We start from the raw sequence: 27,204 nt of genomic DNA, 5'->3' as shown, positions 1-27,204 counted from the left end.
CCACTTTCAAATGATGGAGTATTGTGTGTAGGCCAGTGACAAAAATGTTAAACTTAATCCATTTAAAATGCAGGCTGTAACACAACAAAATGTGAAAAAGGTCAAGGGGGTTGAATACTTTCTGAAGGCACCATATCAAGAAATGTGGATGCAGTAAGCAGTATTGCAGTAAAATCACCTCAAGCAAATGTGGTGATACACAAAGCAATTCAAACAACACTGAAATTGCATCAATTATGTAATTTTGTTTCGCAATGATGTCACCTTAATCCTTTAATAATCATGCCTCCTGAATCCAGGTGTTTGACATGGGGGAGGGGACCAGTAACTTTATGATCAAACTTTATCAATGTAGTAGCAACATTTTTCCTACTTTGGTCATCATACTTTGATCTGGTTTAACCCAAATATCTTCTCATTTCATGAAAAACATGATTTTGACTGTTATTTACCTTAAACTTTCTTTCATGAGCATTATTGGTTTCAGTCTTTTGCCTTGCAACATTGGCGCACTTGTACAGTTTTTCAGTGTATGTGACTGGCTGTCTGCTATGGTGTCTGCAGACACTGCGTCTAGATTAGAAGAAAACACCATTTCTGAGGGGTATCCTCTCGGCTGAAGTGGTCTTTACTGGTATTCGACATTTCCCATGTGTTTCATATAGCAGTCCGATGTAAAAAATAAAAAATAAAAAAAATGACGCTGTAATACCGCCTTTATGCATGAAGGTAGTCTCTCGTAGCGTATTCCCCTCTGCCCTCAGCAGCACGCACGTAAGAGCTCTACCACTGAGGAAGCTGCATTGAGCCAGCCTTCTTTAGCACCGGGATGTTTTCTTGCTTTGTCAGCTGTGTCCTTGCAGCCTATAATGCAATATAGCTACCTCCGTATTGATCAAAACCACGGACTTTAAACTAGAACAGCAATTGATCAGACCGCCAGGGTTCGTTATCACTCATTTCCCCTGGCCCAGCTACACCTAGGACCAGCCTATTGCGGACCTTGAACAAGGGCGCATCACGTTCACGTTTATTTTTTTGCTACCCGGTAAAGATGACTTTAAAATCCAATAAAAACGAACCTGCTGTCACACTTGAGCGGGTCAACAGCGCTCGAACAGCCCTCTCCGACCTGTACCTGGAGCAGCTCCTCCAAAATAAACCAAAGCCGGAAAAGGTAAGCGGTTTACTCTACAATACATTCATACCAATGCCATAATAATATAATTATAGAAAATGTCTTAATCAGATCAGAAGTAGGCCTATACGCCTATATGGAAGGCTGTATGTAGCCTACATTCATTCCTTGGTGATGTTGTAAAGCAATACAGATATGTCCATCAACTTCATTGCATCAGTTCAAGACGCATGGGGTAAGAGGATGCGCAGGTCAGCGCCGATACAACCCGGTTTAAGACGATCATTTTGGTGTTCATGTGCTTTTTGTGTTTTTCATATACATGATTAAATATAGGTTTAATGCTATTCTTCATATTTTGCCATGAGGATGAGAGAACATTTTGCAGTTTGAAAGTTAATTCCCTGCCACTCTACACATTTTGGCATGAGGCTGAGAGAACATTTTGCGTTTTTTAAGTAACTGTTAAGTGAATATTCTGTTAACTCATTCTCAAATAATGTTGTTAGGAAAACGGCTAACTTCTTGCATTTCAACACATTTTGCCATGGAGCAGAGAGAAAAATGTGCAGTTTTATTGCTCATCTCATGCTGTTCTACACATTTCGCCATGAGGATGAGAGAACATTTTGCAGATTTAAAGCAAATGTCCTGCTACTCTACAAATTTGGCCATGAAGCTAAGAGAACATTTTGCGGTTTTAAAGGAACTGTCCAGTGAATATCTTGTTAACTCATAACCAAATAATGACCCATCCTATATTCATATTTGTGGCCAAAGCATAAATTGTAGGGAAAAAACACTTAAATAAACCCATCTCAAGCAGACCATTTAAAAAATGCTTGTTATTTCCTCATAGAGGATGGCGTCATCCTCCTGAGGAAGTTGAGCTGGCCAGTCAGCGGTCTACTCGCATGAATATTTTGAATGACCGGTATAAGCCCACACCATTCTGGTGTTGGAGTACACCCACACCATTCCATAACAGAAAAGCTGCTTTTAACATACTTAATTACCTTTTTTTGGAAGGAAAACTGTAATTAATTATAGGCATATTTCATAAAAATCTGGAAACACTGGACAGGTACTTTATAGGTCGACTTTGGGCAAAAACGCAAGAGTAACAGCTTTAAACTATGTTTTTTAATACATGTTTTATTTCACCTTTATTTAACCAGGTAGGCCAGTTGAGAACAAGTTCTCATTTACAACTGCGACCTGGCCATGATAAAGCAAAGCAGTGCGACAAAAACAACAACACATAGTTACACATAAACAAACGTACAGTCATATAACTGACAAATGCGCCTTCATACCAGGTAACTAATGCAACAACAAAAAAAAGGTGATGAATAAGATATTTGGCTACAGATCTTATCGATCTCTACAGCTTCAATCCAAAAACAAATGCTGTGAAATGACGTCAACACATACTGGAGGAGTTACTGGCTAGCTACAAGTGGCTAGCTTAGCTAGCAAACTAGCTACGTCGGTCGCGGTGCGCATTACCAGAATTACACATCACTGAACCACCAAAGGCACACTCCATTTCTGTTTGGAAATTGAGAAGTAGGGGGTCGTAAACTTTACCTGAATATTGGGGCAGGACATGTGGCAATTTCACCTATGTCTTGCACATGTTCAAAGTTTCAGTCTAGGTCACTCCTAAAACATTACTGCATCATGAAAAATTCAGTGCTTGTCAAATCCCATCTTAATTTGCACCAGACAAGTCATAATAAGTAAGATTCAGTTCTGCTATTTCTCTAACAAGGAACAGAAACCACACACCAGGCACATAGAGGAAACAGGTTAACTGTTTCACAGCAATAGGGAAAAGACATGTGATGTCTACATAATGGATAGTTGTATCCTTTAGAAGAGGGGACTGACATTGGTACTTATAGACAGTATAGGCCTACTACTGTTTTTAACACTTCTTTCCACTTGTTTAGACATGTACATATGTTGACCATGTACAGCATCTCAATTCAACAATGTGTTACGCTCCTATAATAAGCTGCAATTACATCAAGGGATGTTTTCCAAACTGAGACACCTGCTCTGGATGTTTTAATATGGATTTTCATCTGTTTTCTTAATTATTTGTGATAGACTTCCACGTGTCTTTTAAGGGACTTACAGCAGTAGTATGATCCCATTCCAACCACACAATTCACCATGGACCTTTGACCCCACAGGTGAGGACTTAATGTTATCAGCCTCTTGATGAGGCACTACTGTAGTAGATTAGCCAAGCCCAGGCAGATTGTTAATCCCCTCAGTCCCCTAGATCAGGTTGACATTCTCAAATCCTTGTCTTTGTTTGCTTGCTTGAGTGAAATGCAGAGCCAGGTGTACCTATTCAACGCAGGCAGGAGGTTAATGAACAAACCCCTCTTCTCCTTTGTCTGTCTCAAGGGGGGATTTCTTGGCATGTGATGATTGGACAATAGGCCTGGTCAGGGTCAGAGGATTAGGGTTAGGGTGCATGGTAGAGCTGGACGATAGGGACAAAAATCCATATCGCGATAAATTGCCTGAATTGATGCAATACTGATCAATATAAGGATACATGTATTACATTAATTCGCACCCCATTAATGTGCTACTACTAGTTTGATGGTTGTAGCCATCAGTTGTCCTATTAACAATCACCCATATTCACAAACTCTAGTGCCCTGTAGGGCCCCTACTGCCTGGAGTTTGATGGGATTTACTGGAGGACTGGGTCACCCCTCTATTTTAGGCTCCTGAGTGGCGCAGCGGTCTAAGGCACTGAATCTCAGTGTCACAACTGTCCGTGATTGGGCGGTGCAAAATTGGCCCAGCGTCATCCGGGTTAGGGGAGGGTTTGGAGGGGTAGGCCATCATTGTAAAATAAGAATTTGTTCTTAACTGACTTGCCTAGTTAAATAAAAACATTTTAAAATGGACGTTTATTGGCCGCGTACACAGTTTAGCAGGTGTTGCAGCGAAATGCTTATGTTACTAGCTCCTAACAATGCAATAAAATGTCAACCAATTCAAATGTAATGGACAGAAAAAAATACAAGAAATCAAGAACGATGGGATAAATCTGATTAACAAGCCAAATAGCACTGTAGGAGTAATCAAATTCAATCTATATGTATGAGCACAGGTGTCTGTATATAGCCTTGCTACTCTTTTTTTTCAAATGTCTTTTTACTGTTGTTTTATTTCTTTACTTACCTACACACACACACACACACACACATACCTTTTTCTTTCTTTTTTCGCACAGGTTAGAGCCTGTAAGTAAGCATTTCACACGTGACAAATAAACTTTGATTTGATTTGATTTGAGAATTGATACAAGATCAACTAATAATGATATGGACAGCAGTAGACGCATTAGAGTAAGCAATGTCAAGAATCTAGTGTATGAATAAATATGCTGTGTGTATAAACAGTGTAATTAAAATACAATGTACAGTAGTAGAAATATTCTGATGATCTACGTCGGGGATACAATATTTAAATATGCAGTGTGAAATGGGAAATGACCCGTGGTTCAATGTCTCTATAACATAGGTTCCAGTGGTTCACTCTGCTTGATCAGTGAAGGAGGAAGGAGCAAACGAGGGAGGGAGAAAGTCAGCCAATCAAGGTCGAAAGAAGTCATGATACTTCCAAAAAGGAAAACATGTCCTCTGATTGATACGTAAAACAAAGTATGTCTGAAAGTGACATTGAAGTAGCAACTTTAACATTGTGAAACGTTGAGTGCTGAGAAGGGAATTCTTGCATGGACTCTTTCCCTGACATCATGTGTAATAACCTAGTGCAGAGCCTCATGTTAAAGTGTACCTCAACGAGAAGCTGAAATGTGAAATCTGCATCTATTGTGAAATCTGGAATATCTTAGAGATGAGTGCTGGTGTCTCGTTGTTTGCATGTATGTGTGTGTGTCCAACATTGACTTTACTTTTCCATCTTTGTGATGCTTGCCTTGGACTGCAAGTGTGTATTTTGCGTCTGTAGCTGAACTGAAAAGCGACTCTAGCCAGATCGATTAGAGTGCAGTATGTTTGTAAGGCTTCCTGTGTGTGTTACCCGCCTGACGTGTGCAGACTCAGCCTGCTCCTGCCTGCCACACACTGAGTCATGTTTCACTAGAGACTAGCCTAATCATCCAGGCTAAAGAACTGCAGCTGTCTATAAATAGACACATAGCCACGTCTGCCTAACACACAATGTCTCCCATCCTAAACCCCTGTGTCATTGGTGCAGTTTAAACCTATCAGTCCCGAGACCCCAGCAAAAATCGTCTTTTCATTTATGCATGTCCAGCCCTTATATTTAATAATAATTTTGGAGGTGCTTATATTTGTCCTGTTATAGACAAGTGTGTAATGGATATGTGTTTTTTCCCATATCCCAACTCCCCCTGAGACACCCGCAGAGAGTGAGGTCACGGCCAGGGTCGCCATTGTACAACAATTAGGATTAAGTGCCGTGCTCAAGGGCACAGCAACAGATTTATCACCTTTTTGGCTCCGGTATTCAAACCAGCAACCTTTCAGTTACTGGCCCAACGTGCTAACCTCGAGGCTACATGCCAATGAAGTCCTTTTCAGGACAACCATGGCTGCAAGTAGAACACAAAACAATTTGACATAAACAGTTGCAGTCATGAGTATTATTGACAAATGTAAATAAATCAAAAATAGGTCCGCCAAAGCAAAAACCTGATAAAAATGAATTTATATGAATGCTGTAAGTATATACATTGTTTGCTCAATGGGAAATGAATATCCAACTAGTTAGTGACAACTGTTTGGAGTTTGTGACAGCAACTATGTGAGCTTATTGCAAAATTAGAGACACTATTTCCTGGGACTTCCTATGATCTTCTATAGAAGAACCCCTTACTTTCTAACGACTCTTGTGTAGCTTGTGAGCATCATAGAGCAGAACAAGTGCAGGTTCGTCAGCCTCAGCTTTTCATAGTGACAGTAGCTTTTAATAGTTCGTAGCTCAAACCATTCGGGACTCTACAGACTTTTTGTACAAAGTACGGGCCCCTTTCGGGATCCGTCCTTGTCTCACAAACACCACTCTAGCTCAGCCCCCGTAATCACACAGACAAATGTTTGGTATCTACAGATGCAGAAGAAATAGACAAATCCAATGGTACAACAAGTTAGAAGTCCAAAACGCACAGGCGTTACAGTGGAACTCATTGGATTAAACAGGGACAGACAGACACTATAATATTGTGAATGTGCTTGTGTTACATCCCCTCATTTAAACAAAAAACATGACCCCATGAACAATGTGGCTCTCTGATTTCATATCAAACTTTGCTGGCCTTGTTATCCCTCAAACATGATTACAGAGACATTAGATCCAGTTTCCACCTTAAACTATTTGTCTAGCAATATTGTGCTGTTCCTGTTTCACTGGAACACTTATTCTTTCAAATGGTGTATTCACAGCCATCATCAACACTGGATTAGATTATGGGAACCACAGACAAATGAAAGAACACACAACACTGAGCCTTATAGCTGTTTTGTAAAAAAACATGGCCTTGTTGTTTTTTATACCCCTCCCCCACTTTTCCCTTTTCCCTTTCAATACCCAAGCTTCCTTCAGAGATGGAAGAGGAAGCGAGAAACCCCACTCACTGTTTTCTTTTCTCTGTTTTTTTTCTGGTTCAATTAAAGTCAATGAACTTAGTAGACCAGACCTAGCTGCTATTGCATTGGTGTCTATGGGAGACACACCCAGTTAAGTATACCGGAACAGACCATTTTCTTCAATGGTAAATGGCCTGAGTGAACTATCTTCATTTGTGAACATGTTTACTTACATTGATCCGTACATACTTTGCGTCGGTCACTGGTGCACGACTACAACTCCCAGAGGCCTCTGTTCACAGAATGAGATCAGGGGTCAGCACCAATGACTCACTTGTGCAAAAAAAAACAAGGATTCAAGACAGCTTGTTTTTCTTTGACTCAGAGATCACGTGACCCCCTTCCCCTCTGACACTGCTCAGTGCAGTGGAAGTAGGAAGCCACAGAAGAACAGTGTTTTTCTTCTGGGAGACTGTGAGTGCCAAGGAACTGCCCAGTTGAATCCACCCTGGCACGTTGGAGCCTGTAACTGTTTTTTCAGATAGCGTATCACACTATGTTGCATTCCTGACTCCTTGACTAGTTCAGCAATATGAGATAAAGGGGGTTATTGAGAATACTTAGTCTCCAACATTAGGAGGGATAATACAATGAGTAGCTGTAATATTTTAATAATGCTATATTCAAACTTTGATACCTGCACGAGGAGGACTATGCAATGTGTTTACTGTTAAACTGCCAATACCTACAGTGGGTGCCTGCCTAATTTCACTGTAACAGCATAACGAATTCCATATTTCACACATTACGTAGTAACAGGACTCTTTTGGCATGAGGCACTGTTTGGCCTTGTCACCGGGGATATGGTGCCAGTCATTTATTATGTTAAAATAAAAGAAGATACTTTAGCTTTAACTGGACTGTTTTGATAGCTCACTTGGTAAATTCGTTTTCAAACTGTATTGGGTATTGAAAGTCTGTAAGCTCTCCTTTTATGTCTCACTTTAGGCGCACACCTTTTTGATTCTTGTTTGTAACTATGGAAATGGGATCTTGTAAAAAAAAAACGAAAAAACTTGGTCCTCACTTCAGAAGTTCCAAAAAAACGCTTCAGGAAAACTGGAGCTAGTCAATTATACAAAGGTGATCTTAAAATCCTAGCCCAGTGGACAGACAGTTCATTGACTATGGGAGGTAAAAGTGGGAACCCTGTGTGCCTTGGTCATCATTAACACAACATTGGAAAGTAAAATGTTTTTGCAACTTTGTAAGTTCAGCTTATTCAATAAATTACAGTGCTGTGTGTTCTCCTGCTATTCTCGGCTGTTTCCTGCTATTACATATATTAATTATCCAGATGATATCAGTTGACCTTTAGACCAAAGTCTGACGGTTTCCTTTAGACATGTGACTTCCCTCTCAGTCCAACCAGGGTCAGCACTTCGCAGGAGGATTTATTGGAGGCTGAGTGAGCCCTCCCTGTCTCTTTATGACTCAGTTCTGTGTGCTGAACAATATGAGTAATGTAATGAACGTTCAAGGCTTCAACCTGTTTGTCTGTATGATGGTGAAACTGTTAAGCCCCAGGTGTCTCCTACAGGACTGGTCCATCTTAGTGGATAAGCAGCATACTGCGCTCTATGCACTCTTTACTGCATTCTATGCCCTTGTCTTTTCATCAGAGTTTATCGAGGGATGCAGTCCAGAGAGAGCTCTACTACATTGATGACAGGGACTGTTTCTACTGTCCTATTACTGGTGTCCTGTAAATATCTGTATTATGTTGCAAAGTAAACAACATGTTTACTTACATTGACCATGAGACACCTCTAAGCTTTCCTTGAACACTGCAGGCTAGTCCACATGGTGTTAAAGTCTAGTGTGTGTGTGTGTGTGTGCGTGTGCGTGTGCGTGTGCGTGTGTGTGTGTGAGACCTTGTTCTGTTCCGTCTCAGACAAACGGTGAAGGGAAGAGGAGGGGGAATCCTGACTCTGCATGACTCATGTTAAGAGGAACCACCAGCTTTCATATGTTCTCATGTTCTGAGCAAGGAACTGAAACGTTAGCTTTCTTACATAGCACATATTGCACTTTTACTTTCTTCTCCAACACTTTGTTTTTGCATTATTTAAACCAAATTGAACATGTTTCATTATTTACTTGAGGCTAAATTGATTTTATTGATGTATTATATTAAGTTAAAATAAGTGTTCATTCAGTATTGTTGTAATTGTCATTATTACAAATACATTTTTAAAAATCGGCCGATTAATTGGTATCGGCTCTTTTGGTCCTCCAATAATCGGTATCGGCATTGGAAAAACATAATCGGTCGACCTCTGGTACATAGTGAGAGATGGTTCATAGTGAGAGAGGTTCCAAAGTGAGAGAGGGTCCAAAGTGAGAGAGGGTACATAGTTAGAGAAGGTACATAGTGGGAGAGGGTACATAGTGGAAGAGGGTACATATTGAGAGATGGACCATAGTGAGAGAGGATCTGTAGTGAGAGAGGGTACATAGAGGGAAATGGTAAATAGTGAGAAAGGGTACATAGTGAGTGAGGGCCCATAGTGAGAGAGAGTCCAAAGTGAGAGAGGGTCCGTAGTGAGAGAGGGCACATCGTGAGTGAGGGCCCATAGTGAGAGAGAGTCCAAAGTGAGAGAGGGTACATAGTGAGAGAGGGTACATTGTGAGAGAGGGTCAATTGTGAGAGGGGGCCCATAGTGCGAGAGGGTACACAGTGAGATAATGTACATAGTGAGAGAAGGTACATAGTGAGAGAGGGTACATATTGAGAGAGGGTACGTAGTGAGAGAGGGTACATAGTGAGAGAGGGTACATAGTGAGAGAGGGTTCGTATTGAGAGAGGTTACATAGTACATGGTGAGAGAAGGTACGTGGTGAGATATGGTACATAGTGAAAGACGGTCCATAGTGAAAGACGGTCCATAGTGAGAGAGGGTACATATTGAGAGATGGTACATAGTGATATGGTACATATTGAGAGAGGGTAAATAGTGAGAGAGGGTCTGTGGTGAGAGAGGGTACATAGTGAGAGAGGGTACATAGTGAGAGATGGTACATAGTGATATGGTACATATTGAGAGAGGGTAAATAGTGAGAGAGGGTCCGTGGTGAGAGAGGGTACATAGTGAGAGATGGTACATATCGTGAGAGAGGGTCCAATGTGAGAGAGGGTACATTCAGTTACAAGGAACAAGGAGAGACTAAAACAAATAAGATAAAGGAAATGCCTTTGTGAAATTATGATGATGGAAGTAACAGGTCATTGCCATTGGAGTTGTTAATCATTTTTATGGCTTTGTAGTTTTCTCTCAAAGACATCATCGCCACCTCCCGTTCCTTTAGCCAGTGGATCTGACTAGACTAGTCAAAACTACTGGCGTATTGATTTCCATTCATTAAAAAAACTATGACAGATTCCCCCTTCTTATAGGCTTAATTATTTTTATGTGAGCGGATAACTGTGAAAACAAAGCTGTCAGAGTCACTGAGAATTCATTTGTGTCAGCATTGTGTGGTCAAACACATTGAACACATTCTTAACCTATCTAAAAAGAAAAGTTGTTTCTGTTTGCATGGTTGACGAGGTCACCTTGTGATTTCTCTGAACTAATGTTATTACTTTCCATGTCCCTATACAGCCTGAGATTGCTAACAGTAAAGGAACACTAGCAGTTATCTATGAAAAGATAATCAAACGTATCTATGTTAGATAACAAACGTTTGCCGCCGTAGCTGGCAGCATGTTCCTACAGGGAGTATAGGAGACTTCATTTCATTATTGCACAATAATGCTGGTAAGTAACCTTTGTCACCCTGGGGTCCATGTACAGAACAGTCAGGGGCTAGATTAGTATGATGGCCATCCACGTGAGTGGTTTTACTCATCCCTGGCAGGGCTAGCAATGTGATAATGCCCATGTGGCCGGGGGCTGTGAAAGGGATTTAGTTAATGTGATAAAAGCATGTGTAATGGAGGGACATCCAGACAGCAGAACAGGCCAAATCCCACAGGAGGTCCCACTTCAATTATTGCTGTGTGGAATTAAGGAAAGGAAAGACTCCAATCTGGACTAAAAGAGTCTCATGGTGTACATTTGGATCCATGTTTTGAATTTGCTGCTGTGGTATTTCATGGTCATAAAAAGGTCATTAACATAGTGTACTTTTGGTGTACTTAAGCATTTGGTATTGGATTCAATCAAACCTGGTTGAAATGGAACGGTTGGTGTGGAGGGATCACCAGTAAAGGCCACATTCCTTTGAGTGACATTACACACCGTTCAGTGTTCTCACAGCCAGACAGCGGTCAAATAGTCAAGGTTGTTATTTGTGGATGTAATGTATGTCTTCATCTTTACGAGCGATTTGTTTTTTCATATCAATACTTTTCTTCCTAACACGATTTCACTCAGGCGTAGCCATGACAACCTTTTGTGTACCAGAGTAGCGGACATGGGTTGTCCCTGCCTAATGAGCTGGTGAAAATGTGGAGTTCATTTTCAACCTCGAACAGATGCTGAAAGTGCAAATGAAACATGGCTGTTGGGGTGCAGACGAAAAAAGCTTTTAATAAACGCCACTGGAAATGCCAGTGTTCTAATTATGTGACATCAGATGATCAGGACGTTTAGCTCATTGTAACAATGTATTTATTTATTCCTAGTCTACAACATTTTACTAATTGTAGCTGTACTGCTGCAACTGGCAATTATTTATCATTTTGAGTTGTTTGGGTGCTTGGCACGAGATAGTAAAAAATGTTTTCATGATTGCACTGCCCCACAATTTATAAAAGAACCTAGTAACCTTCCAAACTTGGATGTTTTGGACGGATTATGACATTTTGCCAAGATGATAATCCAAAATGGCATTTTGTATAGGAGGAGTGCATTCCAGTTGTGTGCACAGTGGGTTTTTCACCCCAGTTTTTCACCCCAGTAAGCCATGTTAATGAATCCATCTCCTATGCCTATTGATGTTAAGTGTTGACATGTTTTTCCGTAGGGGCTTATGCCAGCCTATGAGACAACGGGAGCAGAAGTATACACCAACGGCAGTGCTGGTCACATGAACGGAACTGAGCCAACCAGGATGCGTGAGGTGGCGTTTGAAAAAAATCCCTCAGAGCCCATGGTAAACCATTCAGATGCCAATTCCTCTCTCAGTCCCTTTCTGGCTATCTCTCTCCGTTATTTCCCTCGTCTCTCGTCTCTATCTCTCAGTGACTCAGTCTGTCATCTTGAGGAAAGATTGTCATGTGTTTTTTGCCTTTAGGGGGTGACTCTAAAATTGAATGGAAACCAGAAGTGCACTGTGGCCAGAATATTACATGGGGGCATGATACACAGACAAGGTACAGAACTCAACCACACTGACTGACATACTTACTGCAGTGATTGTAATGAATTTGTATTAGAAAAGCAACAGTATTCCCATACTTGTAAAGCAAATAGATACAGTGCCTTGCGAAAGTATTCGGCCCCCTTGAACTTTGCGACCTTTTGCCACATTTCAGGCTTCAAACATAAAGATATAAAACTGTATTTTTTTGTGAAGAATCAACAACAAGTGGTGCACAATCATGAAGTGGAACAACATTTATTGGATATTCAAACTTTTTTAACAAATCAAAAACTTTTCAGCCCCTTTACTTTCAGTGCAGCAAACTCTCTCCAGAAGTTCAGTGAGGATCTCTGAATGATCCAATGTTGACCTAAATGACTAATGATGATAAATACAATCCACCTGTGTGTAATCAAGTCTCTGTATAAATGCACCTGCACTGTGATAGTCTCAGAGGTCCGTCAAAAGCGCAGAGAGCATCATGAAGAACAAGGAACACACCAGGCAGGTCCGAGATACTGTTGTGAAGAAGTTTAAAGCCGGATTTGGATACAAAAAGATTTCCCAAGCTTTAAACATCCCAAGGAGCACTGTGCAAGCGATAATATTGAAATGGAAGGAGTATCAGACCACTGCAAATCTACCAAGACCTGGCCGTCCCTCTAAACTTTCAGCTCATACAAGGAGAAGACTGATCAGAGATGCAGCCAAGAGGCCCATGATCACTCTGGATGAACTGCAGAGATCTACAGCTGAGGTGGGAGACTCTGTCCATAGGACAACAATCAGTCGTATATTGCACAAATCTGGCCTTTATGGAAGAGTGGCAAGAAGAAAGCCATTTCTTAAAGATATCCATAAAAAGTGTCGTTTAAAGTTTGCCACAAGCCACCTGGGAGACACACCAAACATGTGGAAGAAGGTGCTCTGGTCAGATGAAACCAAAATGGAACTTTTTGGCAACAATGCAAAACGTTATGTTTGGCGTAAAAGCAACACAGCTCATCACCTTGAACACACCATCCCCACTGTCAAACATGGTGGTGACAGCATCATGGTTTGGGCCTGCTTTTCTTCAGCAGGGACAGGGAAGATGGTTAAAATTGATGGGATGATGGATGGAGCCAAATACAGGACCATTCTGGAAGAAAACCTGATGGAGTCTGCAAAAGACCTGAGACTGGGACGGAGATTGATCCAAAACATAAAGCAAAATCTACAATGGAATGGTTCAAAAATAAACATATCCAGGTGTTAGAATGGCCAAGTCAAAGTCCAGACCTGAATCCAATCGAGAATCTGTGGAAGAACTGAAAACTGCTGTTCACAAATGCTCTCCATCCAACCTCACTGAGCTCGAGCTGTTTTGCTAGGAGGAATGGGAAAAAATGTCAGTCTCTCGATGTGCAAAACTGATAGAGACATACCCCAAGCGACTTACAGCTGTAATCACAGCAAAAGGTGGCGCTACAAAGTATTAACTTAAGGGGGCTGAATAATTTTGCACGCCCAATTTTTCAGTTTTTGATTTGTTAAAAAAGTTTGAAATATCCAATAAATGTCGTTCTACGTCATGATTGTGTCCCACTTGTTGTTGATTCTTCACAAAAAAATACAGTTTTATATCTTTATGTTTGAAGCCTGAAATGTGGCAAAAGGTCGCAAAATTCAAGGGGGCCGAATACTTTCGCAAGGCACTGTATTAGTTATTTGCCTGATAACACTCTTTGGTCATACTGATCCTCTGTACTGTGCTGATCCATCTCCAGGTTATCTAAACGAAGGGGATGAAATAGCAGAGATCAATGGAAAGAGTGTGGCCAACCAGTCTGTCGACCAGCTGCAAAAGATCCTGGCAAGTCGCTACCATCTCTGTTTTAACACAAACTGTACCGAAGAGCATTCTGCCCCTGAGAGAATGGGTGACATGTTGTAATCTCACAATCCTAGTTTTGATAGTGTGGAGTGTAAGTAAAATGGTCGCCATCCTCCATTACAGAAAGATACCAACGGAGTAGTCACAATGAAAATCATCCCCAACCAACCAAGGTGCTCTCCTGTGTGTGAGGTAAGCCAATAAATGACCCATTGGATCTGCACATTTTCCCCTTGATGAATGGACTGATTTTATCATTTTTATGCCCCCTGACATCTAATTTCAACTGCATGCATGATCAAAGAAATGGTTACTATTCAAGCAGGGTTACACTCTTTTGTTGTACTAGTTCTGCCATGATATCCCAAATGATTTCATCAGAGAAATACACCAGGTATAGTACATAGTGTAATAGTATACCCTTTAGTTGACAAGGGGTTGACAGTCATTACAGAGGGCATCAGTCACTTTATTTAGTCATCTATTGGTGACTCATAACCTACTCTGGTCACGTGTCATATCGTCATCTACATACTGTTCCTATTATATTTGGACCATATCAGCAAATTCCTGGATTATTCACTACCACCATTGTAATAAGACAAATACACATGGTTCCGCAGTGTTACGGTTCTTTCTCTACGATACCATGCTTGAAGTGTAACCACATCTTGATACGGTACCATCCTGTACCTCCAATCATGTCTTCTCCCAAATTCTCTGGATTAAATTGAGTTTGTTCTTTTGTCAGGCGAACCCTACCCTTAAGACAATGAAAGACACAGATGACTATGCAACCATTATATTCCACTAATGGTCTAATATACAGACCAGCAGTCATGTTAGACTGGCGAACTGAACTGAAACACGTTGGCAGTGCTCAGCGTTTCACTCTGCCATCTGCTGGTCACATTATGCAATCACATCTCCCCCATCAATCTGCCTCTCAACCTAGAATAATTCAACATTTCGAGGAAATGAGTTTCATTTATGAATGTGAACTAATTGGAAAACAGTGTTATAGCATGCATGTTTGTCAAATCCATAATAACAGAAGCATGTCCATTGTCCAGGCATTATAATAACTGCACGAATAGTGTGGTCAGTGATGAGAGTCTAATTCTAAGCCCTTTGCCAATTGATATATTAGTAGCCTGTCCTAAACCCTATTGGAAATATATACAAAACAATAAACTTTTACAGACCAAATCCCCCCTGTGGATGCTGCTAGATCCTCTGTGGGTTGCATCATAGAGCATACCACAGGAAGGATCACTGATATATTACTCACTAACATCTAGGATGCTGTTTAGACAGGTACATTTAATCTGAGCCACAGTACTATCTCCTGAGTTAATTCAGAATAACATACGATTTTGCACCATATGCTGGAAACTGCAGTGCTACACTTCATTGCAACAACCATATCAACCACAATGCACAGATGGCGAACATGATTTCCCAGTTTCCAGACAAGGCATCGTGTCATTTCAGCCATCTCTATGTGTGCAGCAGTTCTGTGTTACTTCCTCCGCAGATGTACATGAGGGCTCAGGTTGACTACGACCCTGCCAAAGATGACCTCATCCCATGCAAAGAGGCAGGGCTGAAGTTCAAAACGGGTGACATCATTCATATCATTAACAAGCAGGACCCACATTGGTGGCAAGGCAGGGTGGACAGCTCTACTGCCGATTTCGCTGGACTCATCCCCTCCCCAGAACTTCAAGAATGGTAATGGTACACAAAGTAGGAGTACACCCACTCTGATTACCTGTAAAAAAGCTTTTGCCTGAACGTTGCTTTAAGCACTGAGATTGACATGCATATTATTAATGTTAGCTCTCTGTGTACATCCTAGGGCCAGCCGTGCTGCCCTGTTCTGAGCCAATTGCAATTTTCCTAAGTCCCTCTTTGTGGCACGTGACCACATGACTAAACAGTAGTTCAGGTGCGACGAAACTAGGGCCTGTAGGACCTGCCTTGTTGATAGTGTTGTTAAGAAGGCAGAGTGACGCTTTATTATGGACAGACTTCTCCCCATCTTAGCTGCTGTTGTATTAATATGTTTAAGCACTGAAATCCCTAGAATCCTAATTTCGTTTGTTGAGTGAGTCAGTGCCTGACACAAGAGAAAAACTGCTGATGCACAACTAGAATTAGAAAATGCACCTTGTGTATTCTATTACTCTAACTCTCAACATTAAGTTGAGATGCGCTCTAAAATATTCAGTGTGTGAGTAACCCCCAGTCTCTCCTCTCTGCTCCAGGCGGATGGCAAGTAAAAGCAAGGCCACAGAGGGCACCCAATCCTGCAGCCCCTTTGGAAAGAAGAAAAAGTGCAAAGACAAGTATCTGGCCAAGCACAGCTCTAGTAAGACTTGCCATTTGTTTATACCCAATACAATCTTGAGAACTACCTATACTAACTAGATGTATAATGTTTTTGACATTGCATGGCATTGTTTTAGATCCCTAAACCACCAATTTATATTCTCTTCTCCCTCGTTAGTCTTTGACCAATTGGACGTGATTTCCTATGAAGAGGTTGTTCGGCTCCCTGCCTTCAGCAGAAAAACCTTGGTGCTTATTGGTAAGCCCCATCCATATATGATCATCATAAGCGAGACCTGCCTGCCTTAACCCTAATGTTAAACCCAATATTTGAGATTGTCACACTAAAAGTGGTTAGATGAACCTCTCTCTGTGCAGGTGCACCGGGTGTAGGAAGGAGCCATATCAAAAGCCTGTTGCTGACCAAATACCCAGGGAAGTTTGCCTACCCAGCACCACGTAAGTAAGGCCTTTACTTCTAATGGTCTTCTATCTGGTTTGAGAGCAATTGGTTTTCCAAAACCCACCATTAACTGTGGCTCGATCCAAACAACAGACACCACCAGACCCCCACGTAAGGACGAGGAGAACGGGCAGGAGTACTACTTCATCTCCAACGACGCCATGACCAAGTGCATCACTGGGAATGAGCTGCTGGAGTATGGCAGCTTCCAGGGGTTCATGTTTGGAACCAAAATAGAGACTATCCAGAAGATCCATGAGCAAGGAAAAATCGCTGTGCTGGATGTTGAACCACAGGTAGGCATAGAAATAACTACTTACACAAACCCAAGGTTAGCAGAACAAGGTATTTGTTTCAGGTGTCAGATGAATAACAAGATGGTTTGGCTTCTTTTCTTGGTTAGCAGAGCAAGGTATTTGTTTCAGGTGTCAGATGAATAACAAGATGGTTTGGCTTCTTTTCTTGGTTAGCAGAACAAGGTATTTGTTTCAGGTGTCAGATGAATAACAAGATGGCTTGGCTTCTTTCCTTGGTTAGCAGAACAAGGTATTTGTTTCAGGTGTCAGATGAATAACAAGATGGTTTGGCTTCTTTTCTTGGTTAGCAGAGCAAGGTATTTGTTTCAGGTGTCAGATGAATAACAAGATGGTTTGGCTTCTTTTCTTGGTTAGCAGAACAAGGTATTTGTTTCAGGTGTCAGATGAATAACAAGATGGCTTGGCTTCTTTCCTTGGTTAGCAGAACAAGGTATTTGTTTCAGGTGTCAGATGAATAACAAGATGGCTTGGCTTCTTTTCTTGGTTAGCAGAACAAGGTATTTGTTTCAGGTGTCAGATGAATAACAAGATGGCTTGGCTTCTTTTCTTGGTTAGCAGAACAAGGTATTTGTTTCAGGTGTCAGATGAATAACAAGATGGCTTGGCTTCTTTTCTTGGTTAGCAGAACAAGGTATTTGTTTCAGGTGTCAGATGAATAACAAGATGGCTTGGCTTCTTTTCTTGGTTAGCAGAACAAGGTATTTGTTTCAGGTGTCAGATGAATAACAAGATGGCTTGGCTTCTTTCCTTGGTTAGCAGAACAAGGTATTTGTTTCAGGTGTCAGATGAATAACAAGATGGCTTGGCTTCTTTTCTTGGTTAGCAGAACAAGGTATTTGTTTCAGGTGTCAGATGAATAACAAGATGGCTTGGCTTCTTTTCTTGGTTAGCAGAACAAGGTATTTGTTTCAGGTGTCAGATGAATAACAAGATGGCTTGGCTTCTTTTCTTGGTTAGCAGAACAAGGTATTTGTTTCAGGTGTCAGATGAATAACAAGATGGTTTGGCTTCTTTTCTTGGTTAGCAGAACAAGGTATTTGTTTCAGGTGTCAGATGAATAACAAGATGGCTTGGCTTCTTTCCTTGGTTAGCAGAACAAGGTATTTGTTTCAGGTGTCAGATGAATAACAAGATGGCTTGGCTTCTTTTCTTGGTTAGCAGAACAAGGTATTTGTTTCAGGTGTCAGATGAATAACAAGATGGCTTGGCTTCTTTTCTTGGTTAGCAGAACAAGGTATTTGTTTCAGGTGTCAGATGAATAACAAGATGGCTTGGCTTCTTTTCTTGGTTAGCAGAACAAGGTATTTGTTTCAGGTGTCAGATGAATAACAAGATGGCTTGGCTTCTTTTCTTGGTTAGCAGAACAAGGTATTTGTTTCAGGTGTCAGATGAATAACAAGATGGCTTGGCTTCTTTTCTTGGTTAGCAGAACAAGGTATTTGTTTCAGGTGTCAGATGAATAACAAGATGGCTTGGCTTCTTTCCTTGTTATGCAGACATTGAAACTCTTGCGGACGGCAGACTTTGCACCTCTGGTGGTTTTCATTGCACCCACCAACTCAGCTACTCAGGTACGCTACTGCTCATGTCTTACAGGAATGAAGGGGATTTCAGTTTTAAGGACCATTTGCAATATGGCTCTCTCCAACCAATCACACTACGGCATCAACATTTTCAGTCTGTAATGAGATGCTGAACCCCTCAGGAGTTTGACTTTGTAGTCTGATAACTTGTACCTTTCCTTGTAGTCAGAAGCGGTGCAGTTGATCCAGAAGGAGTCAGATGCCATCCTCTCCAGCTACAGCCACTTCTTTGATGTGCAGCTGGTTAACAATGATGTTGATGAGAGTGTGAAAGGAGTGGAGGAAGGGATGGAGCAAGCCACCTCCACCCCACAATGGGTGCCTGTTTCATGGGTCTACTGACCGGTGTACCCCTGAACAACCATCATATTTAACAAAAAACTGGTGCAATATCACACCCCACAAAACCTGGGCCAACATCCACAAAGTGTCTCTGCGTGCTGATCTAGGATAAGCTGCCTTTTAGATCAGAATGGGAAAAGATTATGGCCAGACTAGTAACCGAAAGGTTGCAAGATCAAATCCCCTAGCCGACAAGGTCAAAAAAAATCTTGTTCTGCCCCTGAACAAGGCAGTTACCCCACTATTCCTAAACCGTCATTGAAAATAAGAATGTCTTAACTGACTTGCCTAGTTAAAGATAAAATAAAAGATCAGCACTCCTACTCTGAGGGGCTTTGTGAATACAGACCCTGGTCACTCATACACCATTCTTTGCATAGCAGCTAATCAATCACTACGTAATTGTAACTAAGTTTCACACAGAAGCAAAACAAAAGAGCAATAGATATATTTCAGAGAAAGTATAATGAACCCAACCAAGGGGATCATTTAGATGTGTGTAAACCCTTAGTGAATCAGGCTTTTTAGGTGCCAAGTGATTGGTACCATACGACTGCATATAGGATTGTTAGTCTATTAACAATTAAAGTGGACCACTACTGTGAAGGCAATGCCACTACCTGACAAGTTTCAGTATCCTTAACTCTGGTTTAATAGTCATGAGATTTTGCGTAGCTGTATTAATATACATGGTAATGTAATAAAATAAAATACAGGGAGACATGTTCTACATGAAATTGTCAAGTCTGTCATGTTAAGTGAACATTTTTTTTGACAACCTCAGTACTGGTCTCAACTCAGAAATATATACCTGTCATGATGTAAGGCACTCTCAAACAATTAAACCCCACCCCGTATTCCTGATTGAAGTTTCACACTCATTTGGTGCGAAAGGTAAGAAGGTAGAAGGTAAGAAATTACATAAATTATTCACTCCATCCTTCATTACACTAGAAAATAGCCTCAGATCCTGGCAACTGGGTAGAAAAACGACACAAAGGCAGTTACAAAAAAGAATATTCATTTCAAATGACAATTTATGATAACAGCTGGTTTCTGTATTTACAGTACAATATAAAATAAAACCGATCGCATGTAGAGGTACACAAATACTGCTGTCAACACAGGGAGTACTTAAAACATTTAAAAACTAAATGTCACTGTCATGAGTACAAAAATATGGCCATACCGTGGCGGTTGAGATGGCAACCATTAACCAACCGCATGATCACAAGCCTTACCTAGTCCAAGCCCCTTATGATTATCCATGTGCGGCCATTCTGGACACAGACTTGATTAACAAAAGGTTTAAAACTCTGGGTTCTTGCTATGCCTGCTGCCTCTTCAGCGCCCGTTGCATTTGTTAGGTAAATATCACCAGGCACTCATTCTATGGTCCTTTTCATTGTCCGTGTGCTTCATAAGCTTTTCACTCTGCTTCTGCTTCCTTCTTTCTTTTCTTTTTCTTCTTCTTGGCACTCTCACCAACCTGTGCACAAGAAGAGATTTGTTATTCCTTTGGCTAATGTTTAAAGCAATTCAAGTGTCCTAAGTGAAAATGCCCTCTACAGTTTGAGGCATGTTGGGTGTAGCTGTAGTGACTTTACTAACAAAATAGGTGTAGAAGATGTAAGGAACCAACATGACCAAATGCGCATGCTAGAAAAACACCCGCAATAATGTAGCAGACTGACTCCCTCTGAAGACAACAAGTAGGTTGGAAAGGGATAACTTTCTGCATGGGATATATAAACATTCCAGTGCAAGCACCAGTGATAGGGAAGGCACTCCATTAACTGGATGTATATTAGAAAAATACTGCTGAAAACCACAACATGTCTCTCACTGTGACCAGAGCATAGACCAGAGCCACATGGTCATACTGCTGTCCATTCAGAGCAGAAACACACCTCTCCGTCTGTCTCTGCTGCTGGCTCCGTATCAGCTTCTAGTTTCTGCTTCTTTTCCTTCTTTTTCTTCTTCTTCTCTTTCTTCTCTTCTCCTGACGGAGTGGAAGGAGCCGAGGGTGCTGCTGCATCACTGTCACTGTCTTCGCGCTTCCTCTGAAAGACGGAGACAATGTTTAGTCCATCTCATTGTGCGCATAAGTTCATACATGGAATAAACTATACCTTCTTTGGAGTGTGTCCCAATACTGATCAATATCAAATCAATGCCAGAGTATCAACTCATGTAAGCATACCTTTGCTTCACCATTTCCGTCAGCCTTGGATTTGGACGCACTGAAAAGGAGAAGGCAACATGTCACTCTTTGTATGAGACTCATTCCTTAAGACCGATTAACAAAATGCACCCACACGCACAAACTACTAAACAACTGTTGACAAACATTTGGATTGCAAGTTACCACACGAGTGGAAATTAGTAGCTATGAATGTTCACACAGCTCAGCTGCCAGCCAGGCAGAATGCATTACCAGATCTCTGCTGAGCTACGAGAGTTGATGTTGCAGACTGACTCCCTCAGAGACCACAGCGCAGACCAGAAAGGGATAACTGTCTGCTGACTAGAATCACAACATGCATACCAAACTGCTCCATCAAGGCCCCTACCAGACTGGTTTCACACCTGTAATCTACGTAGCCCTCCTTCCAGTTTGATGGAGTGCTGCCGTTGGCTTTGCCATGTTTGTCCAGCAGACCCTTCTGGATCATCATCTTCTTCTGGCTGGCCTGTTCATTACAAAGCAGAGTTTGAATCTTCCTGATACAGGACTAAAAGCATAAACTGTTATAGTCCCATGTGGCTCACACACCAGGGTCGTGGGTTTGAGTCCCACGGGGGACAAGTATGCACTCACAACTAAGTCACTCTGGATAAGAGCAGCTGCTAAAAAGACAAATGTAAATGAGTAGACTACCAATAGTTTGCACAAGAGACATTACCTTTGGGCCTAAGCCCCACTTGCGGGGATAGGTGTCTCGTTCCATGATGACTCTCTTGATCTTGGCCACCACCCCATGGTCACATGTGGAGATCACTGCAGTCGTCATGAGGGCAGTAGCTGGAAAATTGAAAGGAAACAAACTTGAGATGGGAACATAAATATGCATATGGAGAAATTTGTTTTTTCAAAGCCATCAGTCAAGGGTGATAGATAATAGGTCATCTTTGCACATAGTGCTAATGCCATCTACAAGATCATCATGTGGCCTTTTGAAAAACCACCTGCGTTGCAGAACAGCATACTTCTATTGCTCACCTATACAAATGGCCTCCCCTTTGGTCGTTATAACCACAATATCCTGGTTGATCTCAATGCCATCCTCATATCGCAGGACACCAGGCAGCATGATCTTTGCGCCATAGCAGATCGCATTCACCTGGGGAGAAAATCATACAACTCATTCAAAGACTTGTTCAGTCCTCTACACAGGGTCACACTTGGAAAATGACAGTGACTGTCAATTAAGAGTCAGAAAACAAAAACTCACTGCGCTGTCTTTCATGACCAGACGCTTGTGAGATATTAGAAGCTTTTCCAGTGGGTAGATGACTCTGCGAAGGTACGTCTCGTCCTTGTTGTGGTCATACTGCCATTGAGCATCTAGCACATCGTGCATGGTCACCAAATTGTCCTGCAGAGAACACATTCCAACATCGAATGAGTTCATAATACATGACGCATTAAGCAGAACATAGGCCTAAGTATCAACATTCCCATAACATGTTGGCTAGAGTGGAATCAAGTGGCTGGCATGTCCACTTTCTATTCAGAGCCACTCTATGCCATTTCTGTGCCAAAGAATAATTACCAGGACTGGGGAGAGGCCCAGAACCGAACTCAACACTTTGGACCGTACAATGTAACCAGACAAAACACAGCCAAAGGAGTATGAAAGAGGTACGAGACTCACCCTCTCTCCCAGAACACCAGAGCGAACTCTCCTCAGCTCCTGCATCTGACCACCAACACCCAGGAGGAGCCCCAGGTGGACACACAGGGTCCTGATGTAGGTCCCAGCCTCACAGCTCACCCAGAAAATACCTGCAACAAACAATACGGTTAGATTAGCATCTCTAAAACAGCAGTACTGACAAAGATTTTTAACCTCCGCATAGGGAAATAAATAATTGGATTCCTCACCTAATCTCCTCTCTGGGTCATACTCAATGAGTTTGCTTTCATAAACGGTCCTAACTCTCAACTGCCGCTTAACAGCTGCGATGAGTGGTGGTCGCTGGAACAAAGCTCCTGTAAGGGTCTCAATACCCTAAAGAAAAAAGCGCAGGATTACCCACAATGTCCCACAACACTAGTATAACACCAATTTCTTGACTAATGTGTGATCAGGTGTGTCAACTCGTCTTTGTTATCGCAGGGCCCTCCAGTCCTGCCCCTTTCTCCACCACAAGCTGCCCCAGTAGAACACTGAGGTGGCAAGTGTGGCTAAAACAGGCATGAGCACCACAGAGAAAGGAGGACCCTAGCAAGCACTCAGAGAATGGATAAACACGTTCATCATCTCACATCCATGTCAAGAGGCAATAACTACGTATTAAAAAAGCAGTCACCAATTTATTGGCATACTTTTACAGTTAAATTACAAACCATGCTAGGAGTAAAAACTGCATTAACAAGAGAACTCACCCTAGCAAGTGTGTGCTCATTCTCAATAGCATTGTGCAGCCGAACAATTCCCACATACTCTTTGCCTGAAACAGACGGCAGAAGAGTAGTAAGTAGAGGCCAATCTTAATGTGTTTACATCACCATCAGGAAGTAAACATTCAGAGCAGGAAGGGGTTGGGCATACAAAGGATCTCACCTGCACTCTGCTGGGACTTGACCAGTCGTGTGGCTCTGTCCACACACACAATGAGGCAGCCTGTCACCTTGGGGTCCAGGGTGCCACTGTGGCCAGTCTTCTCCACTCGCAGGATACGTCGGATCCAGGCCACCACCTCATGAGAGGAGGGATTGGCAGGCTTGTCCAAGTTGATGAAGCCAGTCCTGAAAGTCACATGGATCGAGATGGGGTTTAGAGTAGAACCAAATGAAATCAGACAACGCTTCAATATTTTAAAAGGGCATCAGTTGTAGAGCCTAGAGATCGGACAACTATTATTTTTCAGCACCGATACCAATCATTGGAGGACCAAAAAAAGCTGATATCGAATAATTGGCCGATTTTTATATACATTTGTAATAATGACAATTACAATACTGAATGAACACTTATTTTAACTTAATATAATACATAAATAAAATCTACTTAGTCTCAAATAAATAATGAAACATGTTTGATTTGGCTTAAATAATGCAAAAACTGTTTGATAAGTGCAATATGTGCCATCTAAAAAAGCTAACGTTTTAGAACAGAACATGAGAACATCAGAACATGAGCATATGAAAGCTGGTGGTTCAATATTCCCAGTTAAGAAGTTTTAGGTTGTAGTTATTATGACACGTCGACTATTTCTCTCTATACCATTTGTATTTCATATACCTTTGACTATTGGAATTTCCTATAGGCACTATAGTATTGCCAGCCTAATCTCAGGAGTTGACTCCAGGTCTAAATATTGCGGTTCCGTTGCACAACCTTCAATGTTATGTAAAATTCTGGCAAATTAATTACGGTCTTCACACAGTTCACAACAAGCCAGGTGGCCCAAACTGTTGCATATACCCCACCCCGACTCTGCTTGCACTGAGCGCAAGAGAAGTGACAATTTCCCTAGTTAATATTGCCTGCTAACACTAATTTATTTTAACTAAAAACACAGGTTAAAAAAATACACCGTTCGTGAAACGAATGTGGTTTTTCCACAAATGCACTTTTGTTAAATCATCACCCGTCAATGTAATCAATGCGGTGCCTGTTAATTTATATGCAGCGCAGGACAAGCTAGCTGACCTAGTAATATTATCAACCATGTGTATTTAACTAGTGATTAAGATTGATTGTTTTTTTAACAAGATAAGTTTAATGCTAGCTAGCAACTTACCGTGGCTCCTTGCAGCCACAAGGTCCTTTTGACGCTGCACTCGCAGTTTCCTCGTGGACCGCAATGTAATCGGCATCCAAAAAAGATGATTACCGATCGTTATAACTTGAAATAGGCCGTAATTAAAATCGACCTCTAGTGGAGCCATCAGACAAGGGTGATAGATAAGGAGTCATCTTTGCATATAGTGCTAGTGCAATCTATTTACATTCATCATGTGGCTCCATAACTGTTTTTACAAGACTGAGCAAAAAAAAAAAAAAAAAGTTACCTGACATAATCCTGAATGTTCCTCTTCAGAGGGTTGGAGCCATTTGGCAAGGGTGTGTAGTGAGCTGTCCGGATGTTGAGTTTGTCAAAATTCTGCATGACAAAATTAGTCAAGGAGGGAGATGATAGAATTAAGAATTTACCTTACAAAAAACCAAATGTAACTGCATGGAGGGGATGTGATCAGGAGTTTACGCTCGTCTTAGTTGTGGCCGGTCCCTTAACCATTGCACCAGCACACCTGCCCCCAAAGCAGTTAACCCCAGTAGAACACTGGGGCAAAAGCATAGAGTCAAGCCGCTGAACCCCCTGAGTCAAGAACAGACACAGGGGGCTGCAAGGCCAGGGCCCAGCAGCACTCAGCGAATGGATAAACAAGTTCATCATTTCAAAAACAACATCCTGCTTTTACAGATAGATGACAGGACAAGAGTAGGCAAACTCACTTTTAGCAGCAAAGGCCATTGAGAGGTGTCCAGACTAGCAACTCTGGACTCTGGTTTGATGAGGAAATCTCCACTCTCCTGAATATCCTGTACCCCAAAAATGAGGAATTTAGGAAAAATGTACCCAGACGTTTATACCATTTGAATCTAACAGTGAACAAAGCTTGTAGCAACTGGTGCATCAGTCAATTACTGTAAGGACTTACCCCAACGTCATCAACAGCAACTGTCTTTTCCTTTTTCTGCTTTTTCTTAGCGTTCACTTGAAAGGAAAAAAACAAATAATATTACTTGCCAGCAACAAACATGTTTTGTTCCCTGACGTTTCCATACTGGATGATTCCCCTTAGTTTTCAACAGAAGTGCATTGTCGAGAAGAAACTTGTACATAATGTATGCACTTCGTTGGATGTATACCCATGCACATCCCGTAAATACGACTAATACAACTAAACCCAATCGGAGGGTTGAGTTTACCCGGCTAATTGATAGATAGCTAATAACTGTCTCACCAGCATACCAACACTCGATTTGGCAACGCGCTCCCACGTGGCAGACACGACGGGCACGTGGTACTTTGTGTGAATGTGCCTTCACGGGTAAATTTTACCCAATTATGTACGGTGTCCGCAGTTACAGAACCGTGTATAACGACACATATACAACTCAGATATTGCAAGTAAGCAAGTTAACTTAGTCGTTAATTAATATTAATGAATTAGCGGTACAGTTTCAGACCACGTGGCCGCCATGCTTTCAGCGTCTGGATGAAACCTTTAGTTGCGTGTGATTATTAACAAAATGGCGTAACGCTAGCTAGCATAAAGTTCCGAGGCTGCCGTTGAGCACGACTGTTACACAACATCGTGTACAACATCGTGTACTTAGTCATTAGTTACTTGCCACCTAGATGTGTACAGTAGCCAACTAACGGTTACCTATGACGACTTAGTGGTTAAAGTTAGCTAGGCATCTTACCATCAGAATTCAGCACTATTGCAATTCCATGATCCGGGAGTATGCGCATGTAACTTAAACTAGATAGATCAATTAATATACTGCTATAAGTGTAGCTAGTTTGATAACCACATGGTTTACGATGGGTCATGCGAAGTTAATGGGAACGTGGCCGCCTGTTTGATCATGCCTCAATGTTGGGTGCAGTGCTGCTAGTAGTATTTCACAATTTCCTAGTAAATAAACATATACAACAAAGACCTAAAATTCCACAGCAGTTGTAGCTAGCTACTTTGAAATAAGATTGTACTGTTAGACTGCGCAAGGGCTACTTACTTTGTACGTCCGCCATCTTCGGTCTGCTGTGCAACTGACTTGAGACAACGTGTGTGTTCAATGGGATCCCGGATGGCACGGAACGTGCTCAGTACGCATGACTTTTAAAGAAAAGGCCCTAGCGCCTCACCAAGCCTCGCGATAGTTCATTCCAAATCCAACCAAACGAGAAAAAGTAGGTCGAACAGTGAGC

General features: G+C 41.6%; 2 protein-coding genes and 5 non-coding genes across 8 annotated transcripts; 1 reads left to right on the top strand and 6 right to left on the bottom strand.

Moving 5' to 3' along the window:
- Positions 1–527: 527 nt before the first annotated feature.
- Positions 528–20,385, top strand: LOC139388637 (55 kDa erythrocyte membrane protein-like). 2 transcript variants are annotated; one of them, XR_011629304.1, is made up of 13 exons: positions 528–1,177; positions 11,776–11,904; positions 12,046–12,124; positions 13,884–13,969; positions 14,114–14,182; positions 15,528–15,724; positions 16,261–16,364; positions 16,503–16,583; positions 16,703–16,783; positions 16,881–17,083; positions 18,601–18,675; positions 18,853–19,141; positions 19,196–20,385. XR_011629304.1 is itself a non-coding variant. In XM_071135418.1 (12 exons), the coding sequence occupies exons 1-12, from the start codon at positions 1,055–1,057 to the stop codon at positions 19,027–19,029; spliced, it is 1,404 nt and encodes a 467-aa protein (XP_070991519.1). In that variant the 5' UTR covers positions 591–1,054; the 3' UTR covers positions 19,030–19,893. The 2 variants fall into 2 exon arrangements, 1 of the variants encoding a protein (XP_070991519.1); XM_071135418.1 differs by having other exon boundaries at positions 591–1,177; positions 18,853–19,893.
- LOC139388636 (H/ACA ribonucleoprotein complex subunit DKC1-like) lies at positions 20,034–27,091 on the bottom strand. The gene is made up of 15 exons (XM_071135417.1): positions 27,012–27,091; positions 25,925–25,980; positions 25,719–25,805; positions 25,274–25,365; positions 23,820–24,004; positions 23,642–23,706; positions 23,138–23,264; positions 22,908–23,038; positions 22,485–22,628; positions 22,253–22,373; positions 21,936–22,054; positions 21,619–21,722; positions 21,233–21,272; positions 20,940–21,092; positions 20,034–20,518 (listed from the first exon to the last, which is right to left on the bottom strand). Exons 1-15 carry the CDS (start codon positions 27,025–27,027, stop codon positions 20,459–20,461), a joined length of 1,500 nt encoding a protein of 499 aa, XP_070991518.1. The 5' UTR covers positions 27,028–27,091; the 3' UTR covers positions 20,034–20,458.
- Positions 22,126–22,203, bottom strand: LOC139388852 (small nucleolar RNA SNORD83). Its single transcript, XR_011629375.1, has one exon. It is a non-coding gene; the product is annotated as a small nucleolar RNA SNORD83 (small nucleolar RNA).
- LOC139388859 (small nucleolar RNA SNORA36 family) lies at positions 22,716–22,848 on the bottom strand. The gene has a single exon (XR_011629382.1). It is a non-coding gene; the product is annotated as a small nucleolar RNA SNORA36 family (small nucleolar RNA).
- Positions 23,337–23,521, bottom strand: LOC139388865 (small nucleolar RNA SNORD17). Its single transcript, XR_011629388.1, has one exon. It is a non-coding gene; the product is annotated as a small nucleolar RNA SNORD17 (small nucleolar RNA).
- LOC139388853 (small nucleolar RNA SNORD83) lies at positions 25,145–25,224 on the bottom strand. The gene has a single exon (XR_011629376.1). It is a non-coding gene; the product is annotated as a small nucleolar RNA SNORD83 (small nucleolar RNA).
- On the bottom strand, positions 25,452–25,664 carry LOC139388864 (small nucleolar RNA SNORD17). The gene has a single exon (XR_011629387.1). It is a non-coding gene; the product is annotated as a small nucleolar RNA SNORD17 (small nucleolar RNA).
- Positions 27,092–27,204: the final 113 nt, after the last annotated feature.

This window comes from Oncorhynchus clarkii, chromosome 29, assembly GCF_045791955.1.
Source record: "Oncorhynchus clarkii lewisi isolate Uvic-CL-2024 chromosome 29, UVic_Ocla_1.0, whole genome shotgun sequence".
Lineage (NCBI taxonomy): Eukaryota > Metazoa > Chordata > Actinopteri > Salmoniformes > Salmonidae > Oncorhynchus > Oncorhynchus clarkii.
The sequence above is the reverse complement of the archived record's forward strand: the minus strand, read 5'-3'. Positions and strand labels throughout refer to the sequence as shown.

Coding starts and splice junctions, on each gene's coding strand:
- LOC139388636 (XM_071135417.1), bottom strand. Junction 23,265..23,641: donor ATGAGCACACACTTGCTAGG/GTGAGTTCTCTT, acceptor TTTTTTCTTTAG/GGTATTGAGACCCTTACAGG. Junction 20,519..20,939: donor CAGCAGAGACAGACGGAGAG/GTGTGTTTCTGC, acceptor TCTTGTGCACAG/GTTGGTGAGAGTGCCAAGAA.
- LOC139388637 (XM_071135418.1), top strand. CDS start 1,055: ATGACTTTAAAATCCAATAAAAACGAACCTGCTGTCACACTTGAGCGG. Junction 11,905..12,045: donor AAAATCCCTCAGAGCCCATG/GTAAACCATTCA, acceptor TTTTGCCTTTAG/GGGGTGACTCTAAAATTGAA. Junction 15,725..16,260: donor TCCCCAGAACTTCAAGAATG/GTAATGGTACAC, acceptor TCTCTGCTCCAG/GCGGATGGCAAGTAAAAGCA.